Raw genomic sequence first — 27,730 nt, 5'->3', positions numbered from 1 at the left:
AAACCTGTTTGAAAAAATAGTAACAGAAAATTTCCCTGATATAGGGAGGAAAAAACTCACACAAATCCAAGAAGCTCACAGAGTCCCAAACAAAATGAACCCAAAAAGACCGACACCAAGGCACATAATAATTAAATTGGCAAACACCAACGACAAAGCAAGAATCTTAAAAGCAGCCAGAGAGCGACAGAAAGTTACCTACAAAGGATCCCCCATCAGACTAGCGACCGATTTCTCAACAGAAACACATCAGGCAAGAAGGGAATGGAATGAAATATACAAAGTCATGCAAAGGAAGGGTCTGAATCCAAGAATACTATACCCAGCGAGGCTATCAATCAAAATTGAGGGTCAAATCAGGGGCTTCACAGACAAAAACGGTCTACGGGAGTTTATTACAACCAAACCACCAATGCAAGAAATGCTAAAGGGTCTGCTGTAAATAGAAAAAGCAGGAAACAAGGAAGGAATGCAGCGGTGAAGAACAAAAATGGCAACTAACCAGTTTCTATCAATAATAACTTTAAATGTAAATGGATTAAATTCCCCAGTAAAAAGGCATAGGGTAAATGAGTGGATAAAAAAACATGACCCATATATCTGCTGTCTACAGGAAACCCACCTCAGAAAAAAAGATGCACACAGACTGATGGTGAAGGGATGGAAAAAGGTTTTTCAGGCCAATGGAAGTGAAAAAAAAGCTGGGGTAGCAATACTTATATCTGACAAATTAGATCTCAAAGTGAAGGACATAAAAAGAGATCAAGAAGGCCACTTCATAATACTAAAGGGAGCAGTCCAACAAGAAGAAATAACTCTGGTAAATATATATGCACCCAATATAGGAGCACCCAAATACGTAAGAAATCTTCTGGAGGAGATCAAGGGAGAGATTGACAGCAATACAATCATAGTAGGGGATCTTAACACCCCATTATCTCCACTGGACAAATCCTCTAAACAGAAACTCAGCAAAGAAACATCAATCCTAAATGACTCACTAGATCAGATGGAATTAGTTGACATCTTCAGAACATTTCACCCCAAAGCCACAGAATATACATTCTCCTCAGGTGCACATTTGTCATCTTCAAAGATAGACCATATATTGGGTCACAGACAAAGTCTCTTCAAATTCAAGAAAATTGAAATCATATCAAGCATCTTCTCAGACCACAAAGGCATAAAACTGGAAATCAACTACAACAAAAACAATCCAAAAAAATCAAACACATGGAGACTAAATAGCATGCTATTAAACAACGACTGGGTTACCAATGAGATCAAAGAGGAAATAAAAAACATCACGGCAACAAATGACAATGAAAACACAACAATCCAAAACCTATGGGACACAGCAAAAGCAGTCTTGAGAGGGAAGTTCATAGCTCTACAAGCCTACTGCAAGAAACAAGAAACAATGAGAATAAATGACCTAACTCTACAACTCGAAGAGTTAGAAAGAGAGCAACAAAAAAGGCCCACTGTAAGCAGAAGGAAGGAAATAACAAAGATCAGAGCGGAGATAAATGACATAGAGACCAAAAAAACAATACAAAAGATCAACAAAACCAAGAGCTGGTTCTTTGAAAGGATAAACAAGATTGATACACCTCTAGCCAGGCTCACCAAGAAACAAAGAGAGAGGACCCAAATAAACAAAATCAGAAATGAAAGAGGAGAAATAACAACAGACCCCATAGAAATACAAAGGATTGTTAGAAAATACTATGAACAACTCTACTCCAACACACTAGACAACCTGGAGGAAATGGACATATTTCTAGATAAATACAACCTTCCAAAACTTAACCAGGAAGAATCTAAAAATCTCAATAGGCCAATAACTATGGAGGAAATCGAAGCAGTAATCAAAAAGCTTCCAGCAAACAAAAGCCCGGGGCCAGATGGCTTCACAGGGGAGTTTTACCAAACATTCAAGGAAGACCTAAAACCTATCCTCCTCAGACTATGTCAAAAGATCCAAGAGGAAGGAATACTTCCCAGCTCATTCTATGAAGCCAACATCACCCTAATCCCAAAACCAGATAAAGACAATACAATGAAAGAGAATTATAGGACAATATCCCTCATGAACATAGATGCCAAAATCCTCAACAAAATCCTAGCAAATCGGATCCAGCAGTACATCAAAAAGATCATACACCATGACCAAGTAGGATTTATCCCAGGGATGCAAGGATGGTACAATATCAGCAAATCAATAAACGTGATACATCACATAAACAAATTGAGAGAAAAAAACCACATAGTCATATCAATTGATGCGGAAAAAGCATTTGACAAAATCCAACACCCTTTCTTGATAAAAACTCTCAGCAAGATTGGAATTGAGGGATCATACCTCAACATAATAAAAGCCATATATGACAAACCCACAGCCAACATCATAATCAATGGGCAAAAACTGAAACCATTCCCCCTAAAAACAGGAACAAGACAGGGATGCCCCCTCTCACCACTCCTGTTCAACATAGTACTGGAAGTACTAGCCGTTGCGATCAGACACGAAGAAGAAATAAAAGGCATCCAGATTGGAAACGAAGAAGTAAAACTGTCCTTATTTGCAGATGACATGATACTGTACATACAGAACCCTAAAGACTCCATCAAAAAATTATTAGACTTAATAAATGAATTCGGCAATGTAGCAGGATACAAAATTAATGCTAAGAAATCCATGGCATTTCTTTACACCAATAGTGAACTTACAGAAAGTGAAACTACAGAAGCAATCCCATTTACCATTGCACCAAAAAAATTAAAATACCTAGGAATAAACTTAACTAAGGAGGTAAAAGACTTATATGCTGAAAACTGCAGGACACTGAAAAAAGAGATAGAGGAAGACATAAACAGATGGAAGAATATACCGTGTTCATGGATTGGTAGAATCAACATCATCAAAATGTCCATACTACCCAAATCAATTTACAGATTCAATGCAATCCCCATTAAATTACCAATGGCATTTTTCACCAATCTAGAACGAACGCTCCAAAAATTCATCTGGAATAAAAAAAGACCCCGAATAGCTGCAGCAATCCTGAGAAAGAACAAAGTAGGTGGGATCTCAATACCAGATATCAAACTGTATTACAAAGCCACTGTTCTTAAAACAGCTTGGTACTGGCACAAGAACAGACATATAGATCAATGGAATAGAATAGAGACCCCAGAAATCGACCCAAACCACTATGCCCAATTAATATTCGACAAAGGAGGCAAGAGCATACAATGGAGTCAAGACAGTCTTTTCAATAAATGGTGTTGGGAAAATTGGACAGATACATGCAAAAGGATGAAACTAGATCACCAACTCACACCATACACAAAAATAAACTCAAAATGGATAAAAGACTTAAATGTAAGACGGGAAACCATAAAAATACTAGAGGAATCCACAGGCAGCGAAATCGCAAACATATGCCGAAGAAATTTCTTCTCTGATAATGCTCCTAGGGCAATGGAAACTAAAGAGAAAATAAACAAATGGGACTACATCAAAATAAAAAGCTTTTGCACAGCAAAGGAAACCATCAACAAAACAACAAGAAGACCCACTACATGGGAGAATATATTTGCCAGTGATACCACCGATAAGGGTTTAATGTCCAACATTTACAGGGATCTCATGAAACTTAACAAAAGGAAGATAAACAATCCAATAAAAAAATGGGCAACGGACCTAGATAGACACTTTTCGAAAGAGGACATACAGAAGGCCGAAAGACATATGAAAACCTGCTCAAAGTCACTAATTATACGAGAGATGCAAATCAAAATGACAATGCGTTATCATCTCACACCTGTCAGAATGGCTGTCATCAACAAATCAACAAACAACAAGTGTTGGAGAGGATGTGGAGAAAAAGGAACCCTTCTGCACTGTTGGTGGGAATGCAGACTGGTGCAGCCACTGTGGAGAACAGTATGGAGCTACCTCAGAAGACTAAAAATGGAACTCCCATTTGACCCAGTGATCCCACTACTAGGAATATATCCCAAGAAACCAGAAACGCCAATCAGAAAGGATATATGCACCCCTATGTTCATAGCAGCACAATTCACCATAGCTAAGATTTGGAAACAGCCTAAGTGCCCATCAGCAGATGAGTGGATTAGAAAACTGTGGTACATATACACAATGGAATACTATGCTGCGGTAAAAAAAAAGGAACTCTTGCCTTTTGCAACAGCATGGATGGAACTGGAGAGCATTATGCTAAGTGAAATAAGTCAGTCAAAGATAAATACCACATGATCTCACTCATTTGTGGATTATAGAGAACAACATAGACTGATGAAAAGGGACAGACCCAAAGACTGAGAAACAGCAATCAGGCTATCAATCCCCAGAAGGAAAGTAGGGGAGGGCGGGGTTAAGGGGAAGAGATCAACCGAAGGACTTGTATACATGTATATAAGCCAAACCAATGGACATGGACAATAGGGGGATGGGAGCATGAGTTTGTGTGTGGGGGGGAGGTTGGGGGTTAATGGGGGGGATGAAGACACATTTGTAATACCTTAACTAATAATAATAAAAAAAATTTAAATAAATATGAACTTTAAAAAAAAATAAAAATAAAAAATAAATTAAGTAATGTCTTTTGTTTAATTTTTTTAATTACAGTCGACATGTAATATTATATTAGTTTCAAGGGTACAACATAGTGATTAGACATTTATATAACTTATGATCACCCTGATAAGTCTAGTACCCATCTGATATAATTCATAGTTATTGCAATATTACTGACTATATTTCCTATGATCTACTTTATATCCTCTTGACTATTTTTTATAACTGACTCTTAACAGCTCTTAGTACTTATCTTTCCTAGTAGAATTGGTGATACCAAGAAAGGGTAAGGACAAAGCAGCAAGTTTTACATAGAGTCTTAAGTGAGGAATTCAAGGTTCTAAGTAATCAAGGTTATTAATTATTTCTGAAAATGCCTCCACTATTTTTATGTCTCTATTTCAGTAATATGAAGCATAGATTTCATATTATAATCAAGAATTATCAATTATCTTACAAATTATATCCTCACTAAGTAACTTCATCTTTATAAATATTGGTCTGTATGTTTTGATTACTAATAGGGTCTATATCTGCATGCCACCATTAAGTCAAGAATACAATATTTCACTTGTCTATTGCCAACTTTTATCATGTCTAAAATTGGACCTCTGAAAATACAAGTTGTGCATTTAAGTTAAAATGTGTACTGTTGATCAACTTCCTATAGAAGAAGCACTAATCATAATAAAAATGATAGCCTTAACATGCTCTTAGGTTAAAAGAAAACAAGGGCAGGCATCTGGCCTATGTACTTAAGCAAATCTGGGATATAACATATTTTAGATGATTTAAATCTAATATAATTTGTATCATTGCCCTCTTCCTTAATAATTCAAAATTTGAAATCTTTTTGAAGAAGTAAAATATTTAAAACCTTTAAATCTATTTTATGTTACAGGATTTCATTAAATCACTGCGGATAATTTTTTTATGTAAAAGCTGTATAATAAATAGCTTCAGGACATTTTAAAAATGTATTTTTAGATCCATAGAATTAAAATATTTTTATTCTGATAGAGAGTATTAATCTTATAAAAACAAAATATTGAAACAAAAGTTCAAAAAACAATACTTAACCTATCTAAATAGAATTTATTCTAATGTGTTGCATCCAGTGCTATGACACTATGACAATCTATTTCTACTCCAGTCTATTCTTCCCCTCTCCTCCCCTCCCCTCCCCTCCCCTCCGCTCCCCTCCCCTCCCCTCCCCTCCCCTCCCCTCCCCTCCCCTCCCCTCCATAATGTTGAGAATAACATACTGATTACATTTTTTAACTTACTAAAGGGTCACAACCAATAGTTTGGAAAATGCTACCTTTTTAAAATAAATATATTTGAATTACATGGATACATTACATATTTAGAAAGTTATTACATAGTGATATGAACAATTCCACTTATTAAGGAAAAAAACTCTAAAGCTTGGCTAAAATATGATAAGAGTTATACAAATCAAGTCCAGCATCTTAGATAATTTAAGATCCTGGACAATTAGATCTACTACATAATCATAATTCAGCTGTCAGACAGCTTTTCAAGTTCTATAAACTCAGCATTATAAATAATCTTCTACTCATGCTGCTAAAAATCCTTTTGTAACCTATGTCTTTTAACCTTTATAGTCCTTTTTCCCCACCATTCTTCTAGCCTATGCTATCTCACTCCAACAAATACAGAACTTTCAGATAATGTATATTTTGTTCTTTTAAAAGATAACTGAGGGAATTAAAAATAACTGAAATGAATCTAAAAGCTAACATAGGCAATTAATAACTCTCTTTCACTAGCATACAGTGTTCAAAGATTACAACCTATAAAAGCCAAGTGTATTTCATAAGTAGTTTTATAGTTTAGCCATGTTGAAAGAATTGGAAAGACATGGATTTTCCTGAATGTGTTTAGAACTTCTAAGTTCTAATTATTCATCATCATTGTGGATTCTGTCAGTATTTACTTATGTGGATCATAGACATATATATTTGCTTAGAATTATAGATTTAGTTTTACAATGACATTTCCACCATTAAAGGCATCATAAAGCACTACTGAAAATGATGACTTACATGAATATTATTGGAATGGTCAGAATATGATAGCTTATGTACATTAATCACAGGTGCTCAATGACTATTTGTCCAATATAACTGGATTCTCATAAGCTTTGTATTTCTTCAATACCCAAGATGGGAAACTCAATTAAAACTATAGAAGTTTTTCTTGAATTTTTTTGCATTATATCTTTTTTGGAAATAGATTTTCACTATGAGTAATAAGGTAGATATTTTTAAATATTTTTCAACAAATAATATTAGCATATATTCCAGAACAGCAAATGGTTATATAAATAATAACAATTGTATTAGTAAATAAAAAATAAAAATAATGTGCCTTTATCTGCATATTTTCTAATTTAAAAAAAAAATGAAATGCCAGAGTTAAACACATACACCTTCTTCATTTGCCATGCTATTACATATTATATGTAAATTTTGTTTACATATAATCCTAAATAGCTTTTTACTAGTGCTTATAATTTTTGACTTATGAGTTATTTTATCATTAGTACTTCCATTTATAAATTGTCTTTTTGCAGTAAATTTAGAGAGAATTGATTGTAATAGTCTAGTTATGTCACATTATCACCATTCTTACTGGACACTTTAAAAAGTAATGTTTTAAAAACAAAATAATTGTGGGATATTTCTTCAGTAATACTCTTAATTTGTTATTTATCAAGTTTCTTTGTTCAAAAGTGGACCACATAGTCAAGAATTAAATTTTCAATAGACTTTAAAATAAGTTAGAATTCATTTTAGAAGAAAATAATTATATTCTGGTAATTTTAGTATGGCAGTATATAATGAAGATTTTGATTTTCTTATCCAGATAGAATTCTTTAGTAATCTGTTTATTCTTAATGGTAGTATAAGTAGGAGACACTAAAGTGATGTCTCTACTACGATCAATATGCCCATAATATTAAAAGTAAGTCAATAATACATATTATTCAGATAAAGTGCCTTACTCTTACTAGAGACAGTAACCCACTTTCACATGCCAATATTAAATACATTTTACATGAGCTCAAAGTCCTCCATTTTTTTTATCTTCACCCAGGGATATGTTTATTAATTTTAAAAAGAGAGTGGAAGCCAAATAGCTGGTTTGGCTCAGAGGACAGAGCATTGGCCTGAGGACCAGAGGGTCTCAAGTTAAATTCCAGTCAAGGGCAAGTACCTTGGTTGCAAGCTCCTCCCTGGGCCAGGCCCTGGACCAGGCTCCTGCAGGAGGCAACCAATCGAAGTATTTCTCTCACATCGATGTTTCTGTCTGTTTTTCCCTCTCTCTTCCACTCTCCCTAAAACTCAATGCAAAAATATCCTTGGGTGAGGGTGAGAGAGAGAGAGAGAGAGAGAGAGAGAGAGAGAAACATTGATGTGAGAAAGAAACATTGATCAGTTGCCTCCTCTACTAGCCTTGACCAGGGATTGGACCCACAACTTAGGTGTTCCCTTATCGGGAATTAAAACCCACAACCTTTTTGGTGAATGGGATGACACTCCAACCAACTGATCCACCAGTCTGGGGCAAGTCTTCCAATTTTAAATGAAGATGTTTAGGCTATTTACTGAAGAATAGCTTGTACAAAGTGCACAAGTCATACATAGATCACATACCTTGGTACATGTCCAGAGAATGGATGCATCTACATACCCAGTCCCTAGATCTAAAAGCAGAAAATCACCACCCCTTAAGCTTCCATCTTGCTTTCTTCTCAGCACCCTGCAAGGGTAACCACTATTTCCATTTCTCACAATAGGTAACCATTTTACTCACAACCTAAAATCTAATCTGTCTTCCAATGAAAATTTCTAGATTTTAAAATGTGTTTTACATTTGTACTGACAGTTAAATGTTATTTTTCATTTACTAGATCCTAAGTGGTGCCCTTCCCAAATTGGCCTGCAGCTAGAACATGGTAAGAGCCAACTTTCACTTATGTATTCATTTAATCTGGAATCCTTTTTTTTGTCATCAATAGCTCATATTTATCACTCTTTAAATGGCAAGCATTGTAGTAAATGCCATAAATATATTACTACATATGATCCTTCCAACATGCCAGTGCTCAACTTTTATGAATGAGGAATTTTAGTCTCAAAGAGATAACTTTGCCACTCACTGTCAGTAGTGTATTGGAGGCAGGATCTGAACTAATATCTTTCTGTCTCTAAAGCTTTTATTGATCTAATAGAGGCCCTGTGCATGGATTTGTGCACTTTGAAAGAAAATTAATTAGAAGAAATATTTTAATATTGCTATTCCCCCTTTCTCTATAATTGAAGTGTCAACCAAATTCATGATCGACAATGACAAATGGAAACACAGGCCTGCAATTGGTGCCAGTGAGAGCTTTATATATATATAGATAAACTTGTTTAATTACACCTGCTTTCTGATTTAGCTAAATTTTTTCCAGCACAATGGAGCACCCCAACTTCTCTTTTAGGTAATTGTCAGCAACACAGCAGTAAATATCAACACAAAGCAGATTATTATTGTAGATCACGCAGGGAGAACAAAGGGTAAAATATTTAACTGCAGCAGTGTTTGACTATATTCTGCACAGTGAGAAAACCCGAAGTTATTTTCAAGTCTACCATTTCTTACTTCTTTTCAGTTGGGTCAAGTTTCTAAACTTTCTAAATCTCCTTTTTCTGGCTAATGAAAAGAAAATAGCATTCTACCAAGTCTCCTATCTACCTACTCCAGGACTTCTGTGAGGACCAAATGAAATGAGGCACAGGAAAACACTTCATAGACATTTGCTTAAAGTGTAAAGTGTTTTCACCTGGCCATAAAGAAAGTCGTGTTCCTGGGCTGAAGAAACTGCAAGGAGGCGAGTCACTAGGGAGAGGAAGCTGGGCGTTGCTATGTGACATCATTACCCAGCACCCACAGTGACCATTTCTGGGCTGGGCTGGGCTGTGGGCCGCATTTTGCGCCATGGGTCTCAGCAACATTGGCTGTGATTTGGTGGGGTGTTGCTCCAGGGTGGTGGCGGGGCCTGTGCCCCACTTGGGGGAAGCTGAGTGTGGCTTTGTCAGCGCCAGGTCTGTGATGTTGTTTCCTTGTAAATGGCCAGTGTACATTATGACAGCTCCTGCATTGAGTGTCTGCCCCCTGGTGGTTAGTGCATATCATAGCGACCAGTCAGACAGTTAGAGGGACACTTAGAATATTAGCCTTTTATATATAGATGCTTCTGCCTTCTATTATGTTCTCAGGAGTACAGGTTATCTCTTTATCTTTTTTTTTCCAGTTTTTGCTATATCAAACCATGATAAGTGAACTAAACAGGAGCAGAACCAATTAAATTACAGAGGGGATTGTTATATCCATTATTAAGCTTTAAGTTTTAATTCCTATTCTCTATTTTAAAAATTTACAAAAATATAATAGTTAAAAATGAGTTCTGCTAAGGATTACTGTTATTGACATTGGACTAACAAGCCCCTGAAATTTGATTTGTTAAATAAAAGTTGTGGATAGATTGTAAATTTTAGAGGAATACTTAATCAAAGTCCATAATAACAAGGAGCATCTATTAAGAAATTCCAATCTCTAAATTTTTCAATACAATGGTGAGCTGCATTTTTTTTCTGGTGTTTTTTAAGTATTTGGACTACCATTTTTCAGATAACATATTCACATATGGACACATAATAACTTCCTTGCATCTCTCTCAGATGTTGCAGTTGTTCTCATTGCTATGGTAGACATTTTTCCTTTGCCTGAGACCTCTATCTTGAAAACAAAGAAATCCATGTTAGAATCACATGTTCTTGATAGTCTCGAATTCTTCCAAGTTCAAACGTTCAAGACAAATTCTCTTCTGGCTAGAGTTTAAAAGGGAAATCATTGTCTCGTTTATTTTTGTCTTTGCGGGGCCTAGTGTGTGCCAGGCACATAAATGCCTTTCAACACATGGATTGTGAAATAACAGAAAATGAAATAGGAGTAGTATTTTCTGAAATTGACTCATATAAAGAAGACTCTGAGAATGTCACAGACATCAATGTCAAATGTAATTGCAATTTGAAGGGCACTCTAAGGGGCTGGGAAATATGTGTCAGTTCAAACTTCCTGGTGAATGTGAACTTTTTACTTTCCCCACACATTTATTTACCTGGTTGAGTGTACCAGTATGTGACCTGAATGAAATTCAGCCAAGTGTCCTTGGATATGAATGTGATGATGTATTAAAAAAGAAAAAAAAAGGTTCAATTAACTTAGTAAGATAAGTATACAATGGTTCAAAGAAGAGTTTATTTGGGGTAACTAAGAATTTTAAAGCTGACTCTCTGCTTACCTATCTACAGAGTCTTTTTTGTTAAGTGGAGCTGATAAAGAACCTAACTTATTTTTTCTAAGATTTTATTTATAAAACACTGTTGTTATGATTTGCACATGGTAGATGCTTTAACAATCATAGTTATAACTATAAACACAGTTATAATATTAAGAAAAAAAACTTAACAACAAAATTATTCAAGGCTTGAATATTTATGTATATATTTACATATATAACAGAATATATTTGTCAGAATGATTATACTACAAACAATGATATCATGTGAATTTAGTCTTTTACAGTTTCCCCACACAAAACTCTTCACTAAAGCATAAATAAATTGCAAGCATTGGTTTTTATGGGGTAAACAACAAACATTTATTGAGTTCAATGCTTTGCTAAGCTTGGGTAGATGGAGTTGGCCTTACTTGGCTAGGCTTACTAGTAGTCATGCAGCTGTAATCAGTTGATTACTTGTTGGGGACTGATTGTTCTAGGATATTCACAATTGCAACCACTGCTCTAGTTCTATGTGGTCTCTCATGCTTCAGGAGAGTATTATGAAGTTGTTGTCATGGTGGAGTCAGGGGTATAAACAAATAAGCACAAGCACTCAAGAATTCCTGAGGCCCAAGTTTGGAACTGGCATCTGATTCCTTGCCTTGCATTCTATGTGCTAAAGCAAGTCACTAGCCTAGCCCATATTCAAAGGGTGAGGAAATAGACACCAATTCTTATTAGGAGGAATTAAAAGCCATATTGTAAGTTGATGGATATGGAAATTGTGAAGAATCACAGCCATGGTTGCAATAAATCTGTCATACAAACTGAACTCAAATGTGTGCTCCTTTCTCACTTCATTAATTATCAGGACTTCATAATGTCCTGGAAGTAGAGGGTTGAATTTCTGATTCCAGGAATCATTGGCTTTCGACAATAGAGAGGTAAAGCATGGGTAAAGTTGGCCCATGTCTTCCTATCACTGCTCCAACCATCCACACCCTTTATACAACAGCTTTGACAAACCCTTAGGCTCAGAGGTATACACGTTAGTATCTGGACCAGCCGTGGGCAAACTACGGCCCGCGGGCCGGATCCCCTTTGAAATGAATAAAACTATTGAAAAAAAAGACCGTACCCTTTTATGTAATGATGTTTACTTTGAATTTATATTAGTTCACACAAACACTCCATCCTTGCTTTTGTTCCAGCCCTCTGGTCCAGTTTAAGAACCCATTGTGGCCCTCGAGTCAAAAAGTTTGCCCACCCCTGATTCTGGACCCTTATTGAGAGGAAATGCCCGTGGAAGATGTATTGCTTGAGTTAACTTATGCAGAAAACGCAAGCGCCTTAATTGGCTAAAGTGACATAGGAAATAATGGTATGGGCTCACATTAGACATGCTCTCTTGACCCCACATATTCCTCTCCCTTTGGAAAAGGACATAGGCATGGAACACCAAAGACAGGGGTCCCTGATAACTGAGTCTAAGAGTGGTATAATCTATCTATCTATCTATCTATCTATCTATCTATCTATCTATCTATCTATATCTATCTATCATCTATCTATCATCTATCTATCATCTATCTATCTATCTATCTATCTATCTATCTATCTATCTATCTATCATCTATCATTTATCTATCTATCTATCTATCAATCTATCATCTATCATTTATCTATCTATCTATCAATCTACCTATCTATCATCTATCATTTATCTATCTATCATTTATCTATAAAAGCCTACATGACTATTATGACCTGATGACCGGATGACCAGCCTATAGCTAAAACATGCACTGACCACCAGGGGGCAGATACTCAACACAGGAGCTGCCCCCTGGTGATCAGTGCACTCCCACAGCCAATCTCCTGTGACTGGCCAAGCTCCTGCGGTCCCTCCCCCTGCCTGGCCTGACTGATCGGCCCTGATCAGGACTGCGTGAGATGGTCTCTATCAGCCCCGATCACCGGCCAGGCCAAGGGACCCCACCTGTGCATGAATTCATGCACCAGGCCTCTAGTTAATGATATGTCTGGATTCTATCAGGTTGTTTTATTCACATATCATATTGATGGAACCACATTTTAAAACATAATGAAAGCACTCTGTTTCTTGAAGTTAGCAAAAAATAGATCAAAGAGTAGAAACTGATCGCTTCCCCAAGGATGTCCATAGGGCCATGTTGGAAAGATGTTTTCAGTACACTTTCAAGGAATGAAATGCCATCAGAATTCTTTTTTTTTTTTCATTATTAACATATCATGTTGTTATACGTGATTGTCACACCAACATTGCTGACCATTTGGATATCAAAGTCTTTACCTTGATACATACTTCCCATTGATGTGCAACAAATTATCACAAATTTAGCAGCTTAAAATAACATTTATTAGCTTGAAGACACAATGTGGCTGGATTCTCTGCTCAGTAATCTTTGCTGTATATTTCTCTACTTTGAAATTCTGGAGTGCTAGAAAGTTCTGTCTTTGTTTCCATTGTCTTCTTTTAACACTGAATACATAAATAACCTCATCAAGCCTCATGATTTTAAATTTTAATGATTTTCAAGTACCTATAGAAACATCTACCCAACTGCCTACTGAACAGCTCCCACTTACTAGTAAATGTCTGACTGTTATCACACACTTACCACACCCTAACTAAAATCTGAATTTTCACCCACAAATCCTGCTCCTTTCTCAATCTTTTTCATGTCAGTTAATGAGGTTGCAATGCACCTAAGTGCTCAGGCCAAATATCTAAGGCCAGTATCTCACTGAATCCTTTCTTCTCAAGTCAAATCTACTCTATGTTTAAAATATATCTGTGACTGGTGAATTTTTAACATTTACACAACTGCCACTTTAATCCAAACAAACATTATTCACCTCTTGACAAATTCTAAGTTCCTCCTAAATAATCTCCTTGCTCTTTCCTCCCTTTTTCACACAGTATGCACTGTGGTCTTTTAAAAAGGTAAACCCTGCCACTCCCCTGGTGCTTTGCAATAACCATTGAAATCATTTTACCCCAAATAATTTATCCTAGAATAAAATCATTTAGAGAACAATTGAGATGTTTATGTACTGACACCCAAAATTATACTTTAAAAGTACCTTATATCATATTTTATCATGACATTGTCTAATGTTACATTTTCTTAGAACACAATAGAATATTAGCTATTGGCAGTCTACTATGTTTAGATAGCATTGGAAAATTACTGTGCATTTGCAAATTTGCTAGGTATATTTTATAAAATGGGTATATTCACATTTTATTTCACTTCAAAAATGTACTATACATCATGATTTCTGTGTTAAATTCATCTTAGATTTTGTTGGTTGCTCATAAAATTTATTTATCACTTTGCTTTGAAATTGAATTAAAATAATATTTCTTATTATTTAAGGTGGGCCTTTTCTGAAGGACTACATAACCATTCAAAGTGTTGCGGCATCCTCCATTGTCACCCTCTATTTTACAGACCTCGGTCGGCAGGTCAGATGGACTACAGTAAGTATTAGTTTAAAATGCAATGTAAATGCCCCCACATTATGATGTGAAATATTTGCTGTTGTGAAATATTTCTGTCAAATAATTTATAGTGAAACAAAATATTGTACTGAATGGTGTGTTAAATTGTCCCTATTTACTATGAGCAGTGGCTAACATTCCATACAAGAATTGGAACAATGGAAGAAGGAACAATTGAAAGAAGGAAGATAAATTTCTTTTTATATGTTAGTCTATCCAGTGACTGATGGCCTCATTTCTGCTCCCTCTATGCCTTGTCAGTTTAAATGATATTTATTCAGCTTTCTTTCTAGGAGCCTGGTGATAAAGAAGATCTTTTTTGACATTGGAAAGAAGGGAGATAAAATAGTCAGTAGAAATGGTCTAATAGGGAACAGGCATTTTGGAAACTAAGAGTAAAGTAGTAAGACCTCTTTGGATGTTGTTTGGGCTCTACTTGGAGGAGAAGCTATCGAAGTGGTAGTGACTATACCCAAGTCATTAAAAGAATGCAGACTACACTAAAAGACTTGGAGGACTCAGAAACAGAGAAAATACTTGACACCAGTTCACAAGTTTTGTGCTATTTATGAGTAATGGAATATATTCAGTAACAAGAAATACTAAGTGATATTTAGAAACAGAGGCAATGAAATGTTTAATCTAATAAATACTTTTGACACTGATATACAAAGAATAATGCAATCATTATATTTTTCAGTTAAATAAAACTTATTTATATTGTTTAGACTTTAAAGATTTTTTCTGATTGTATTCTGTTAGATATCTGTGATGTGATTACACTTTTAATAATTTCTATTCAAAATGGCTTTCCATTTTGCCAGCATTAGCAATCAAGGTTATCATCTATACTGCTTTGATTTTTCCTTTTATATAACAGCAATCACTTTTTAAATTATTACAAGCAAGATATTTTTTGCATTATTATTTAATTCTCAAAAAGGGAAATTCAAGTTTGTGTTCATTCATTAAAATACTGTCGTCTCATTCTCTATTTTTCTAACAATTTCTCCTTTAACATATATAATCTTCCTGCATATCATATATGTTACATATACATTCACTTTTTTGCTACTTTAATTTCCAAAGTTTTTTGAGCTTTTGCATATTAGGTTGATGCACTAAAAACTGAGTTTAGAATCTTTATGAAGTGTATTATAATGTTTATAAAACAATCTATTGACAAAGGCATTGGGTAAGCAAAGGGTTTAATACTTAAATGTGATATCCACAGATGTTTGCTAAAAGAGATTTTTGAAAAGCAGATTTTGATCTGCAAAGGTTAAAGTATTCAGAGTCTTTGTCTACATTTATGATGAAAAGGGAATTCTGTCTACAGAAGTTGTCGAAAGAGTAAGTGGCATTAACTGTGAGTTCATTAGAAACCCCAGCTGCACCTTTGGATAAGCACTGAGGAGAAAAAGTACTAAGGTGGAATTCTATGAAAATGCTACCAGAAAATTATAGCCTATCTGGGAGGAGAGTCATTTAGGTGACAGAGAGAACTCTGGAAATAGACTAGATATTTTTAAATCAATCCTATCGTTCACATAACCTTTTCATCCAAATGAGTCACTCCTATTAAATGCTAAAAATATGCACATTACCTCCTCTTTATATCAACTAAATTATAAATAAAAGAAATACTTTATCACACATAACATTCTTGCTTATTTATAAAATATTAACATGCACTCTTAGAATAGAAGCATTATCATAGTGAAGTTTTTTTGTTTTGTTTTTTTGTTTTTTAGAAACAATCTCTTTAATTTAGCAAGGTCAATAATAACACTTAATATGTTTTATCAAGTAAGAGTGTGTTGTCACAGGATTATTGAGAAAATTACACTTATTGAAATACTTAGGAGAACAGGTTAATATTATAAACTTCACTGTATAAATGCTAATAACTAGACTAGACTAAATATCTTAGTTTTCATCACTGTACATTCATTCATATTGCTCTGTGCAATTTATCTGTTGCATAGATTCATGTATATACCAGCAATACCAGATACAGAATTTGTCCATGCCCATAGGGGACTCCCACATGTCACCCAATGTATGTTCACACACTCTCTTCCCTACCCTGGAGCAACCACCAATCTGCATCTCTATATTTTTGTCATGTGGTGAAAGCTATATAAACAGAGTCAGTTTTTTGAGGTTGATGTTTATTTTTCTAGAAGTATATGATATACCTTTGGGATCCATCTGGTTGTTTTAAGTATCAATACTCAGCTCTTTTTTTATCTAATAGTATTCAGTTGTATGGATGTAGCAGAGCCTGTTTAACCATTCAGGCATTGACAGACATTTGGGTGGCTTTCAGTATTTTGCTATTACAAATATAGGTATTATATTTCAGTGTATATAGGTATTTCTGTAAACATAAGTTTTTATTATCTGGGACACAGTGTTGAGTTTCAAGAGTACTTTTTCTATCCTAGATACAAATTCTCTATCTGACATGTGGTTTATGAATATTTTCTCTCACTTTTCAACTTGTCTTTTCATCATGTTAACAAAATTTTGTTGTTACTGTTGTTGTGCAAAATGTTTTCAACTTTAATGCATTCTAATTTATTAATGTTTTTTCTTAAGAATCTTGCCTTCCTTGTCATATATAAAAATGTTGCCTAGTGCTAAATCTGGCAGTTTTGCTCCTCTATTTTCTTCCAGTAGTTTAATAGCTTTATATTTTACATTTTAATCATAGTTTCTTTTTACCATAAAGGATTACCTATTTTTTATTGCCAAAGTTAACATTTTCTTTTAATTTGCCTCATGTGTTTCATAATATATTTTCTGTTTTGTTTTTTCCTTGCCCAATTTTGGATTTATTCTGGTACTTTCTTTTCTTTTAGATTCCCTATTATTTTTGTAGTTATAGCTTCTTTTTTAATAACTCTAGTGGTTACCCACATCATTACAATATGAATCTTAAAATATTAAATACTAATATAATTTGCTTGATATAAGTTTACTAATGGGAAGAGACTTCATAGATAGTTGAACGACTTTTAACATACTTGAGCTCCTCCTGGCTTATGTCCTATTGTTGTGATATAGTCTAATTTTTCTAATTTTTTATATTATTTAAAGCAACATTATATGGCCAAATTTTATTTATACTTATCTGTTTATGACATTTCAGTTCTTCTTAATGGTGAGCTTACATGTAGAAAAATTATTCTTCCTGAATAACATCTTTAGTGTTTATTGTAGTTCTGCCACTAATGAATTCTCTCAATTCTTGTTCATGTTAAAAATGTGTTAATTTAACTTTTATTCTTGAAGAATATTTTTGTAGAAAATAATCCCATATTGGCAGTAATTTTTGTCTTTATTCACAAAACTTCATTATTTTGATTTTTGATGTCCATTGTTTCTGTTAAAAAGTCTACTATATGTCTCTGAAATTAATGTGTCTGACTTTATAATTTTCTTTTGATTGATTATCAGTAGTTAGACTATGGTGCTCACAGTTATGTTTATGTTTCTATTTATCCTACTTTGGTTTTAGAGTGTAATCCTGAGCCTATGGTTTTGCATATATATTTAATCTAAAAAATAGTTAGGATATTCTCTTTATCTTCTGATTCTTTATTATTCTCTTTGTAATCTCCCTCTGGGGTTCATATTACATTTCAATATACCTTGTTTCATAGTTTTCAAATATCTGCTAAAATTCTCAACTTTGTCTTTTATTTATTTTTTAAAAAATATATTTTTATTGATTTCAGAGAGGAGGGTAGAGAGAGAGAGAGATAGAAATATCAATGATGACAGAGAATCATTGACAGGCTGTCTGTCTCTTGCAGACCCCCTACTGGGGATCAAGCCAGCAACCTGGGCATATGTTCCTGATCAGAATCGAATCTAGGACCCTTCAGTCCACAGGCCAATGCTCTATCCACTGAGTTTAATTGTCTAGGGCTGTCTTTTGTTTCTTTACACATATAAAAGACAAGTTTCTTTTTCTTAGTATATCTCTGATAATTCTGTTAGGTAAATCTTCAGTTCATCTATTTTGAATTTCTGCTCTTTCTCTTGGTTTTGGTCACAATACCTACACTTCTTATATAACTGCATATTTCAGCCTTAGTGAAGAAAAATTTGCAAAAAAAAATTAAAGATAGCATGAGGCTGAGAGTAATGTTATCTTCTTCCAAAGGTAATTTATCATACTACAGATGGACCAATGGCACTATTAGGTCCAGGTCATTTTAACCCAATCAGTGATTCCAGCTGAGCTTCTGTCCCTGCAAAGATAGATCTATTTGAGACTTATCTTCACTCCTATGTAAGCCCTTGCCCAAAATTATGTAGATTATATAAGGCCACCTCTACCTTTAAAAGATAACAAGGAACAGTTTTAAATCCTTGCATTCTCAGATACCTTCAAAAGATTTGGTGCTCTTATCAGACTGTGATTAGGCTTCAAGTCCCAGGTCAATCACTACACTAAAGCTCTGTTTAAAGAGTCTTTTAACTTTCTCGTTTTTCAATGAGTTAGTAACTCTTTGAAGCCTAAAAAATATTTTGCTCAGTTTTTCTCACTGATCTCATTGGAATGTTTTGTTTGAATAGCCTTGAATAAAAGTCTGCATTATATGTTATTCATATAGTGGTTCAATTAAACACACAAACAAAAACCTTCTTCTAATATCACAGTAGCTTCAATAGTACTCATTGAGTGCAATGTGATATTACTATTGGGAAATGTTTTCGTAATTTTAGTTTGTAGGTCGATCTTCAGAAGATTAAAGTTGGCATTACTTTATTTTCAACATCTGCAATTCATTTTGTTCTCCACTATAAATTTCAATTTTAGAAAATAAGTAAATCCAGCAGCTAATAATTAAAAAGTTATTTTTCAAGAGAGAGTGAAATGCACTAAGCACAGCTTAAACATAGGGATTCTGTTATTGCCTACTTCCTTTTACAACTTAGACACAGTGACTTGAATGTTCCATAGAAGTTACAAGAAATCACAATTATCTACTTTTCCCAGTAGAAGGAGTGAATTTAATGTTTAAAGCAAGACATTAGTCTAAGACACATAACTTTCGATAATGGAGAAACGTGGATGTAATTCGATATTGGAAATAAATTGGAATTTACAAGTGAAGATCTTCAGAGAAAAAAGCAAGTGCATCTGCTTATTCTGATTATAGAAACTCTATTACATTTTTGAATTATACTAGAGTTTCTAGGCCTTGTAAATTTGTCTGACTTGCGTTGGCTTATACCTGGCATATTTGCTTATTATTTTGGTTTTGGTTTATTCTCCTTTTTTAGAGAAAAGACAATTTCTTTTTCAGAAGGCTATCATTAATATTTGTCTATATAACCCTTCTTTTTATTTATTCTGAAACCATTTTCTGATTACATTTTATGTTTATTAAAGCATATCTTCTCTCTTTTATTTGCGCCAAATAGACTTTTTCTTGAGAGATGCATTGTCCAAATGTTAGTTCTGGTCATTTCCAAGTGCTTTATTCTTGAGTACTGTTTTAACCCCATGTTTTAGCGTGAACAATACTTTTGCTAGAATATCAGGCCTTCTAGAACATATTACTATAAGCTAGCTGTCTCTCTCTCAATTTATTTTTAGGAGACGATGGAGAGAAGATTGAAGTTTAATTTCCTCTGATCTAAAAAAACTTCACGTTTGTGACGGCATTTTGATAACCTAATAGAGAGTGGTGTTTGGTCCAGGTTGACTGTTGTTCACAACATTTTTCATATCTGATGTATTAGCAAGAGCATTTGCTCAAAATTGTTTTGATTAGATGGTGTTGAAATAAATATTTTAAACTTTTTCTTGTAATAAACAATCACTTTCCTCATTATTTTAGAGTATTAACTAGACTCTATTTAGTAGACATTCAAAAGTGGTAAATATTTTTCTTCATACCTAAATAATCAGGCATGTTGCATGCCATAAGTTAATATTGTCTTTCAGTAAAAAGGTTGCTTTTATACTGAACTTATTAGATGTTGCATCATTTTACATTTTTTATTTATTGATTTTAGATATAGATAGATATAGGTAGAGAGAAACATCAAGTTGTTGTTTCACTTATTCATGCATTCTTTGCTTGATGCTCACATGTACCCTGACTATGGATTGAACCCACAACCTTGGTGTATCAGGACTATGCTAAAACCAACCGAGCTATCTTGCTAGGGCCCTTAGATGTTACATTGTTTTTACCCTCATGTACAAGTCTTCCTTGTCTTCTGAGATGATAAATATTATTAAAAGGAATAATTATAACTAGAAACTCCAACATATATAAATAGCTACTTATATGTGTATGCATATATACATATAATTACATATGTGTATGTGCATATATATAACATATATATCATATATTATAACCATATAACTATACAAAATATTCACCAACTACTGATAAATACAAGTTGTACTTAATGTTCACAGTTGCATATTTGAGAAAAACATGCACAAGTCTTCTTTCTTGGAAATTAATAAAAATTGGCAAAGACAAGGTAGGGATGGCAGTCAAATTTATCATTGCCATGTGTGTCTCCTTTCTTCTCCCCATGAATGCATGCAGGTAAATTACTTTCCCTTCTTTGAAAATTCCAGGGAGTAACTTTAACCTGGCTTTAGCATAGAAACCAAACTGAATAATGGACAGCTACTGGATTGAAAAACTATCAGAAAGCAGTTAGCTGCATAATTTTTTGCAGTAATATGGTGTGGTTTCTAATAATATTTTCAAATCTTCTGATTGTCTCTCCATAGATGAGATATTTGTCACTATATATAGAGTTGTCCTCAGCTCCAGAATCAGAGAGAAACCCTTTAAATTACCCATCCAGACTCAGAATTAAAGTCTAAAACTTTCAAAAGAGAGAACTGTATTATATAAATTTGAATCAGGGTAGAATCAATTGTGTTCAACATTACATTGTCATAAAAAGACTAAAAAAAAACCAAAAAAGATAAGTCAGGAAGGCACAGTAGCCTATACCATTCAGTGACAGGGACAGTTCCCATAGAAAATGGAGTATATATGTGTCTGGGAGACATGAAGAAATGTATTTATAACAGTTTGGTTATTTAAACAAAAACTCCCTGCACTATTTATGAATAAATCATTACATTAGGTTTAATATTTATTTTTATTTTAAATTTACTATGTATATTTGTCCACTTTATTTCTTGGCTATTTCTTCCAAGGGAGAATTCTTGTTATTTGCATCACCAACTCATGCAGTAGGCTAAATCTGTAGATATACCTATGGATAGAGCAAACCTTAATAACATCTATAAACATTTATTGTTTATTCTAAATTATTTTCTTATTTTCAGGTATAATATCTAAACCTTAATAAAATCTATAAAAATGTGTTCTTTAATCCAAATCACCTTCTTACTTTCAGGTATTTTTGGCTGAATACACAGGACCCCTGTTATTATATCTCCTCTTTTATTTGAGGATCCCATATATATATGACGTGAAAGAGAGCTCTAGAAGGTCCCGTCACCTAGTGGTACAGTAAGTAATACATATGGCACATATAAATTAATGCGTTGAACAAGGATACAGATATTATGTTAATAAATGTTGTTTGTACAATCAATTTCCACGCATTCAATTTTAGGGAAATATATTTAGGTAACCACGAATAATGTTTACATACCAACTTGCAAATTTATAAGCAAGGAATTCAATATAATTTAAAATAGAGGTAATTTAAGTTATTAATACTTACAATTAGCAAGAGAAATCTGGAAATTTAGAAATATCAAAAAAGCTTAACATTATAAAGTGGAAAGGCCTTGTATAGAGTATAAAATATAAAGTATTTCTCTAAAAATATGGACAACATTGCATAGGAAATACATGATTACCTAAGTCATAAACAGGGGGGAGGGAGGATTTTTTTACAAGTTTCCTTTAGTAAGTAAAAATCCAAAGTAAAATTTTACTTTGAAATAAGACATACAGGGAAAAAAAAGAATAGAACAGTCATAAAAACAAAAACAAAATAAGCAGAACATACAACTATGGCATTTTGTGGAAATAATTAGTCTCTCTCTCTCTCTCTCTCTCTCTCTCTCTCTCTCTCTCTCTCTCTCTCTCTCTCCCAAAATAAAGAGAAATATTGTTCAAGATACTACATTGAGATGTAAAAATGTAGGATTAGCAATTTAACACGAAGAACCTGATTAAATGAAAGCATTCTAAGTGAGTTAAGCAGATTTTAGGTCTTAGGGATACTCGAAGACAGAGAATGACTTGACTGTGAATTTGTCATCTCAAATCAAGCTTTTCCTTGCCCTTAATGTCTGTACTCCAGCCGCACTGACCTCCCTCCTTGTCCTTATGCCTCTCATGTTCCCCTTCACACCAGGCATTTACACATGCCATCCCTAATCCTCTCCACATCTCCTCCCTCTTCCTTATCTCTCACTCAAACTTCAAATAGAAGCTCAATATTTCTTACTCAGGGTAGTCATTGCGATTCCTTCCATGACAAATATGCTACTAAAGTGCTTTTCCTTTATACATTTTTACTTTAAAATTATATATTCACGATCATTTGTCTTTCCCTCTATACAGTTAAAGTTTTATCATGATATACTTTGATGTTCCATCTATCTTCACTGCTTAACACATTGTCTGATTTACAGGGAATATACAATAAAAATGTTTTGAATGGTAAGGTAGATAAACGAATTGTATACATATTTATTTTACAATGCACTCTTTTAGAGTATAAAAGAGAAAAACCTGACATTGATTGGAGCTCTGAGGTAACTTTTCTAAGAAAGTTGCATTTGAACTTTTTTCTTTGTTTTCTGGAAAGATGGTCAGGTCAGTATAGAACAGTTTGCTCAGGGGTCTTTGGACAATAACATACGTCTTTCTTTTTGTTAAGTGAAGAGAATAACCAATTCATTTGGAAAGATTATGGGGTGAAGAGTTCATAAGGAGAATGCAATTACACTCAATTTTTAGACCAAAGATATAACATGTACCAGATTTATAGCACAGCATGAAAAAGGGACACATCCTCACCTCCGCCTGGTAGTCTCAAAGCAATTGGATGACTGTTGGTTACTATTCTTAAACACAAACACATCATATTTTATAACCTCTCAATAATAAATGTATTTTTGCAACGTAGTTCAAAATAGCAAATATGTTGACTTTATATGAAATCATTCCAGAGCAGAAACACACAAATACCCAAACTACTTCTGAAATTTAAGCGTCTAGTAGAGCTCTATAAAATAATCACAAGACTCCTAAGGCAAACTAATTTCAGGATGGATGGTATACTTTCTTATGGTTAAAAAGATCAAATTTCAGATGCTATATTCACTTGCCACATACTCTAATGTTAATTTTCCCAAAACGCTTTGAATCAAATCACAGTCAAAGTATTTTTCAGGTAGGTTTAGATTTATATGTGACTCAACAGCCACACAATTCTTAGAAGCCTCTACATACTATGGCTAAGGCCAAATTACTTGCAGGATCTTTCTTTCCATCCGCAGTGAAGGGTGGTCCACAGCTTGATATAATGGTTATTCTTCTATTCAATCAGTAGTACTTAAGATAGAGGCTACATACTCAAAATTACCACGGCCCCTCCCACCAGAGGGATTGAGTAAACCAGCTGCACTGTGGCTAAGACCACACTTCCTTACAGTTTCTTGCTGCATCATCAGGAATGGAAAAAGACACCAGAGAATCTTTTCTGCACTCAGCATTCATAGTTTGATTAGCTGCCTTAAATGCAAGAGGACACATTAGATATTTAGATACATTAGCCCTGTTTAGTTCACCCACCTCATTAACTCTGTATTTTCAGATCATCCCTCAGACACACCACCATGTATGTAGAATTTCTCCTTAACTAAGCCCATACTAAATTTCATGTACACTCTCCATGTCAATAAACTCTATTGTCCTCTATTTGTTACTTTCTCTAAGTCCTCCCCAACTCTGGGAATTCTTCCACTGTGACCTGAAAATTCAAAGTCCATTATTAGCAAAATCTCTTCTCTCTTCAGCATTTGTCTGATTATTGCTTTCATATTCTTCCTCAAGAATACCTGATACACTGCCTCCCTTGAAGCTCTGTAAAGTTGAACTTACTTTGTGGATAAAATAAACAAACACAAGTTGCATTGGCTCCATAGAAAATGAAATTCAAACTTAATTTATGGCACTTGCTAAAGGACAACCAGACAATGAAAAAGTTACTCTGAATATTATAAAATGTCATATGCATTCTAAGTAGGTTTTGGATATTTTTAAAACTTATAAATTATCTGCTTCAATTTAGAGTCATTTTGATATGAGCACATTTGCAATTATTATATTCTGGAGCAGGTGTGAATATATAGCCTATGATGGGTATATAATATATTTCTAGTGTCATCAGAAGTAAATTTATAGAGTGTTTTAACAGTACTTTCATTTTAAATAAGTTTTTAAATTTCTAGAATAAAAGTATTTAAAAAAAACACCTGTGTTTTGATTACTGGAAATACTATTTCCTAATATAGAATATCAGAGTGAACTAAAAAAGAAATGCATAAGGAAAGCCATATTTTTAGAAGGGAATTTAATGTGTTCATGTTTTTGTTTTTGTTTCTAGCTTGGCCTGCTTCTGTCATTGTATACACTATATTCGATATCTTTTGGAAACCTTATTTGTTCACAAAGTTTCTGCAGGGCATACACCTTTGAAAAATTTGATAAAGGTCAGGATTAATATGTTTTACAATTTTAATTATTATTGAGATATTTTGTGTATTGAACTATTTGCAAAATAATGCAAACATGGTTATTTTCTTCAAGTCTAGGGTTTTTCTTGTTGTGTTTTTGTTGTTTTTGTTTTTTTGTTTTTGTCTATTCAACTTATCAGCATATCTTAAACAATCTGTTCTGAAATACCATTCCTTGGAGCTGCCTTCATCCAGTAACAGTACATAGAAACCTTTTATTTTGGAAATACTTAGCATTGAATTCAGATTCTTTGAAGAGAAAGAATCTCATATATGAACCCTCCTATAAATATACATTTGTGTGATTAAAATAATGATACTGCATCCATTTTTATGATGTTTGTGTTCTTCAAATAAAAGGTAAATGCATCAAAACTCAGAGGGAAAGCAGGGGAGGGGAGGGGTGAAGGGGAAAGATCAACCAAAGGACTTGTATGCATGCATATAAGCATAATTGATGGATGTGGACAACAGGGGGTGAGGGTGAGGCAGGATTGGGGGGATGAAGGGACATTGGGGGGGATAAGGACACATTTGTAATATCTTATTCAATAAATGGGAAAAAATAAATAAAAAGTAAATGCATCAGTTATTAACTGTTAAATAACTATCAAGAAAATAGGAAATTTTCTGAAACATTGATATGGAAATATACATTAGATAACATGCCACAATTCAAATGTCCAATTCAAATTTATTTTCCATTTCAAAATTTACTTTCAATATTAATATATCCTTACTAAAATCTTCCTTTTCCCTCCAAAGATCTGTTTTCTAAAAATTTGAACAAGGCAGCCATTTAATTGTTGTCATTTTAAAGAAATACTGAATTCTATAATTCTTAGAAACCTCAAAAATCATTTAGACTAGCTTCTCTTTTGACAGAAGGTATTAAAATGTATTATACAGGACAAGATTGGTGTTATAGCCTAGGACTTCTAAAATTAGCCGATTGCCCTTTCTAATCAATCAACATGTACTACTACTAATGGTTCAAAAATTCATTCTTTTGTTCATTTACATTTGGGAAATGATTATTGATATATCTTATCTAATATATAATTTATTATTTTATTACTTCGTATTTCTTCCTGGATGGACAAAATTATTCTTGCAAAATATACTTACATTTACTCTATATCATGAATACCCATTTATATTAATAAGGGTTGAGCAAAGAAATGCATTACTTGAATGATATTAAATAGGTACTTTTAAAATGTTAATTTACTGGGTGAAGAAGCATTTCATTTATCCAACTTAGAAAATGTATACCATTTTTCATGTAAATCTATTGTAGTGTGACATATAAATGTATGAAATGGTTTAAAATGATGGGATATATATACAAACACATTCTAAATCTTATCTTGTGTTATTTGTAGGGCTGTGCCTTTTATTGGGGATTCACTTCCTGGATTGCCTACTACATTAATCACCCACGGTATACACCACCATGTATGTAGAATTTCTCCTTAACTATCCCCATACTAAATTTCATGTATACACACTCACATAAAACTAAAAGAAAAAAGTGGAATTGTTAAAACAAATGGTGAGCTTATCAGATAATTATACGTTTTAGTACTTTTGTATATTACAACTTCCCCACCATGAACAAGATGACATTGGGACACTGTATTAAGTTCCATTTTAAATGTTTTTAGATTGAAAAGGTATCATTCCAAAAAGTCAATTATATAACCTTTAATACTTTTGATTAGAGGGTAGTGATATCCAATGAACCTTGCCTGAATTATGTGTGTAATGTGACAATCCAAAATATGGGTCTTTACCTAACATCTTCTCCTCTTTTCTAGCATTTGGAAACAGGCAAGTCACAGTATCAGCTATTAATTTTCTGGTATGTATGTATATATGTATGTATGTATGTATTATTATTATTAGCTAGTCATGCTCCAATTGTGATATTATTAAAATGCAAAACAGAATATATTTGAGTATTTGTCTATTAGATAATGTGACCTATTTTTATATAAAGTGCCTAATGGTATTAAATGAAGTATATAATATGACTTTGCATTATTAAGTCATTAATTCTCTAAATCTTTTAATCAAAATGTTCTACTCATCTATGAAGGATAATTAGAATTGTTTTGAGGATAGTAAGACTGGAAAAAAATTATACTCAGTAATTCTCATTGTCTGCAAATTTACCAACTTATATTTAAGAGCAAAAAGTTTTACAAGTTTAACATATGAAAATCCAAAACCATTTTAGCATAATTGTTAAAACGTAATTATGAAAACATAGTCAGCTTTTTTTTAATGAAACATGGAATATTTCCTAATTGTTCTCAGTTTAGTGTTTCAGATCATTTTATTTAACTTACCAAGTGATCAACCTGGTAAGTCTAGTACCATTTGGCACTGTGCATAATTATTACAATATATTATTGACTATAT

At 33.5% G+C, this 27,730-nt stretch overlaps 1 protein-coding gene across 2 annotated transcripts in view; it reads left to right on the top strand.

The window, feature by feature from the left end:
• TECRL (trans-2,3-enoyl-CoA reductase like) overlaps window positions 1–27,730 on the top strand; it is an 87,080-nt gene that overhangs the window by 43,003 nt on the left and 16,347 nt on the right. Inside the window, exons 3-8 of one of the 2 annotated variants that reach the window (XM_036335258.1) lie at window positions 8,547–8,591; window positions 14,390–14,493; window positions 21,940–22,055; window positions 25,174–25,279; window positions 26,689–26,761; window positions 27,124–27,167. In XM_036335258.1, the coding sequence (XP_036191151.1) occupies window positions 8,547–8,591; window positions 14,390–14,493; window positions 21,940–22,055; window positions 25,174–25,279; window positions 26,689–26,761; window positions 27,124–27,167 (488 nt within the window). The remainder of the gene's footprint in view (window positions 1–8,546; window positions 8,592–14,389; window positions 14,494–21,939; window positions 22,056–25,173; window positions 25,280–26,688; window positions 26,762–27,123; window positions 27,168–27,730) is intronic. The other variant, XM_036335267.1, reaches the window with a different exon arrangement.

The sequence above is a fragment of the Myotis myotis genome, unplaced genomic scaffold (assembly GCF_014108235.1).
Source record: "Myotis myotis isolate mMyoMyo1 unplaced genomic scaffold, mMyoMyo1.p scaffold_m19_p_1, whole genome shotgun sequence".
Lineage (NCBI taxonomy): Eukaryota > Metazoa > Chordata > Mammalia > Chiroptera > Vespertilionidae > Myotis > Myotis myotis.
This window is presented reverse-complemented; position numbering and strand designations above follow the sequence as displayed.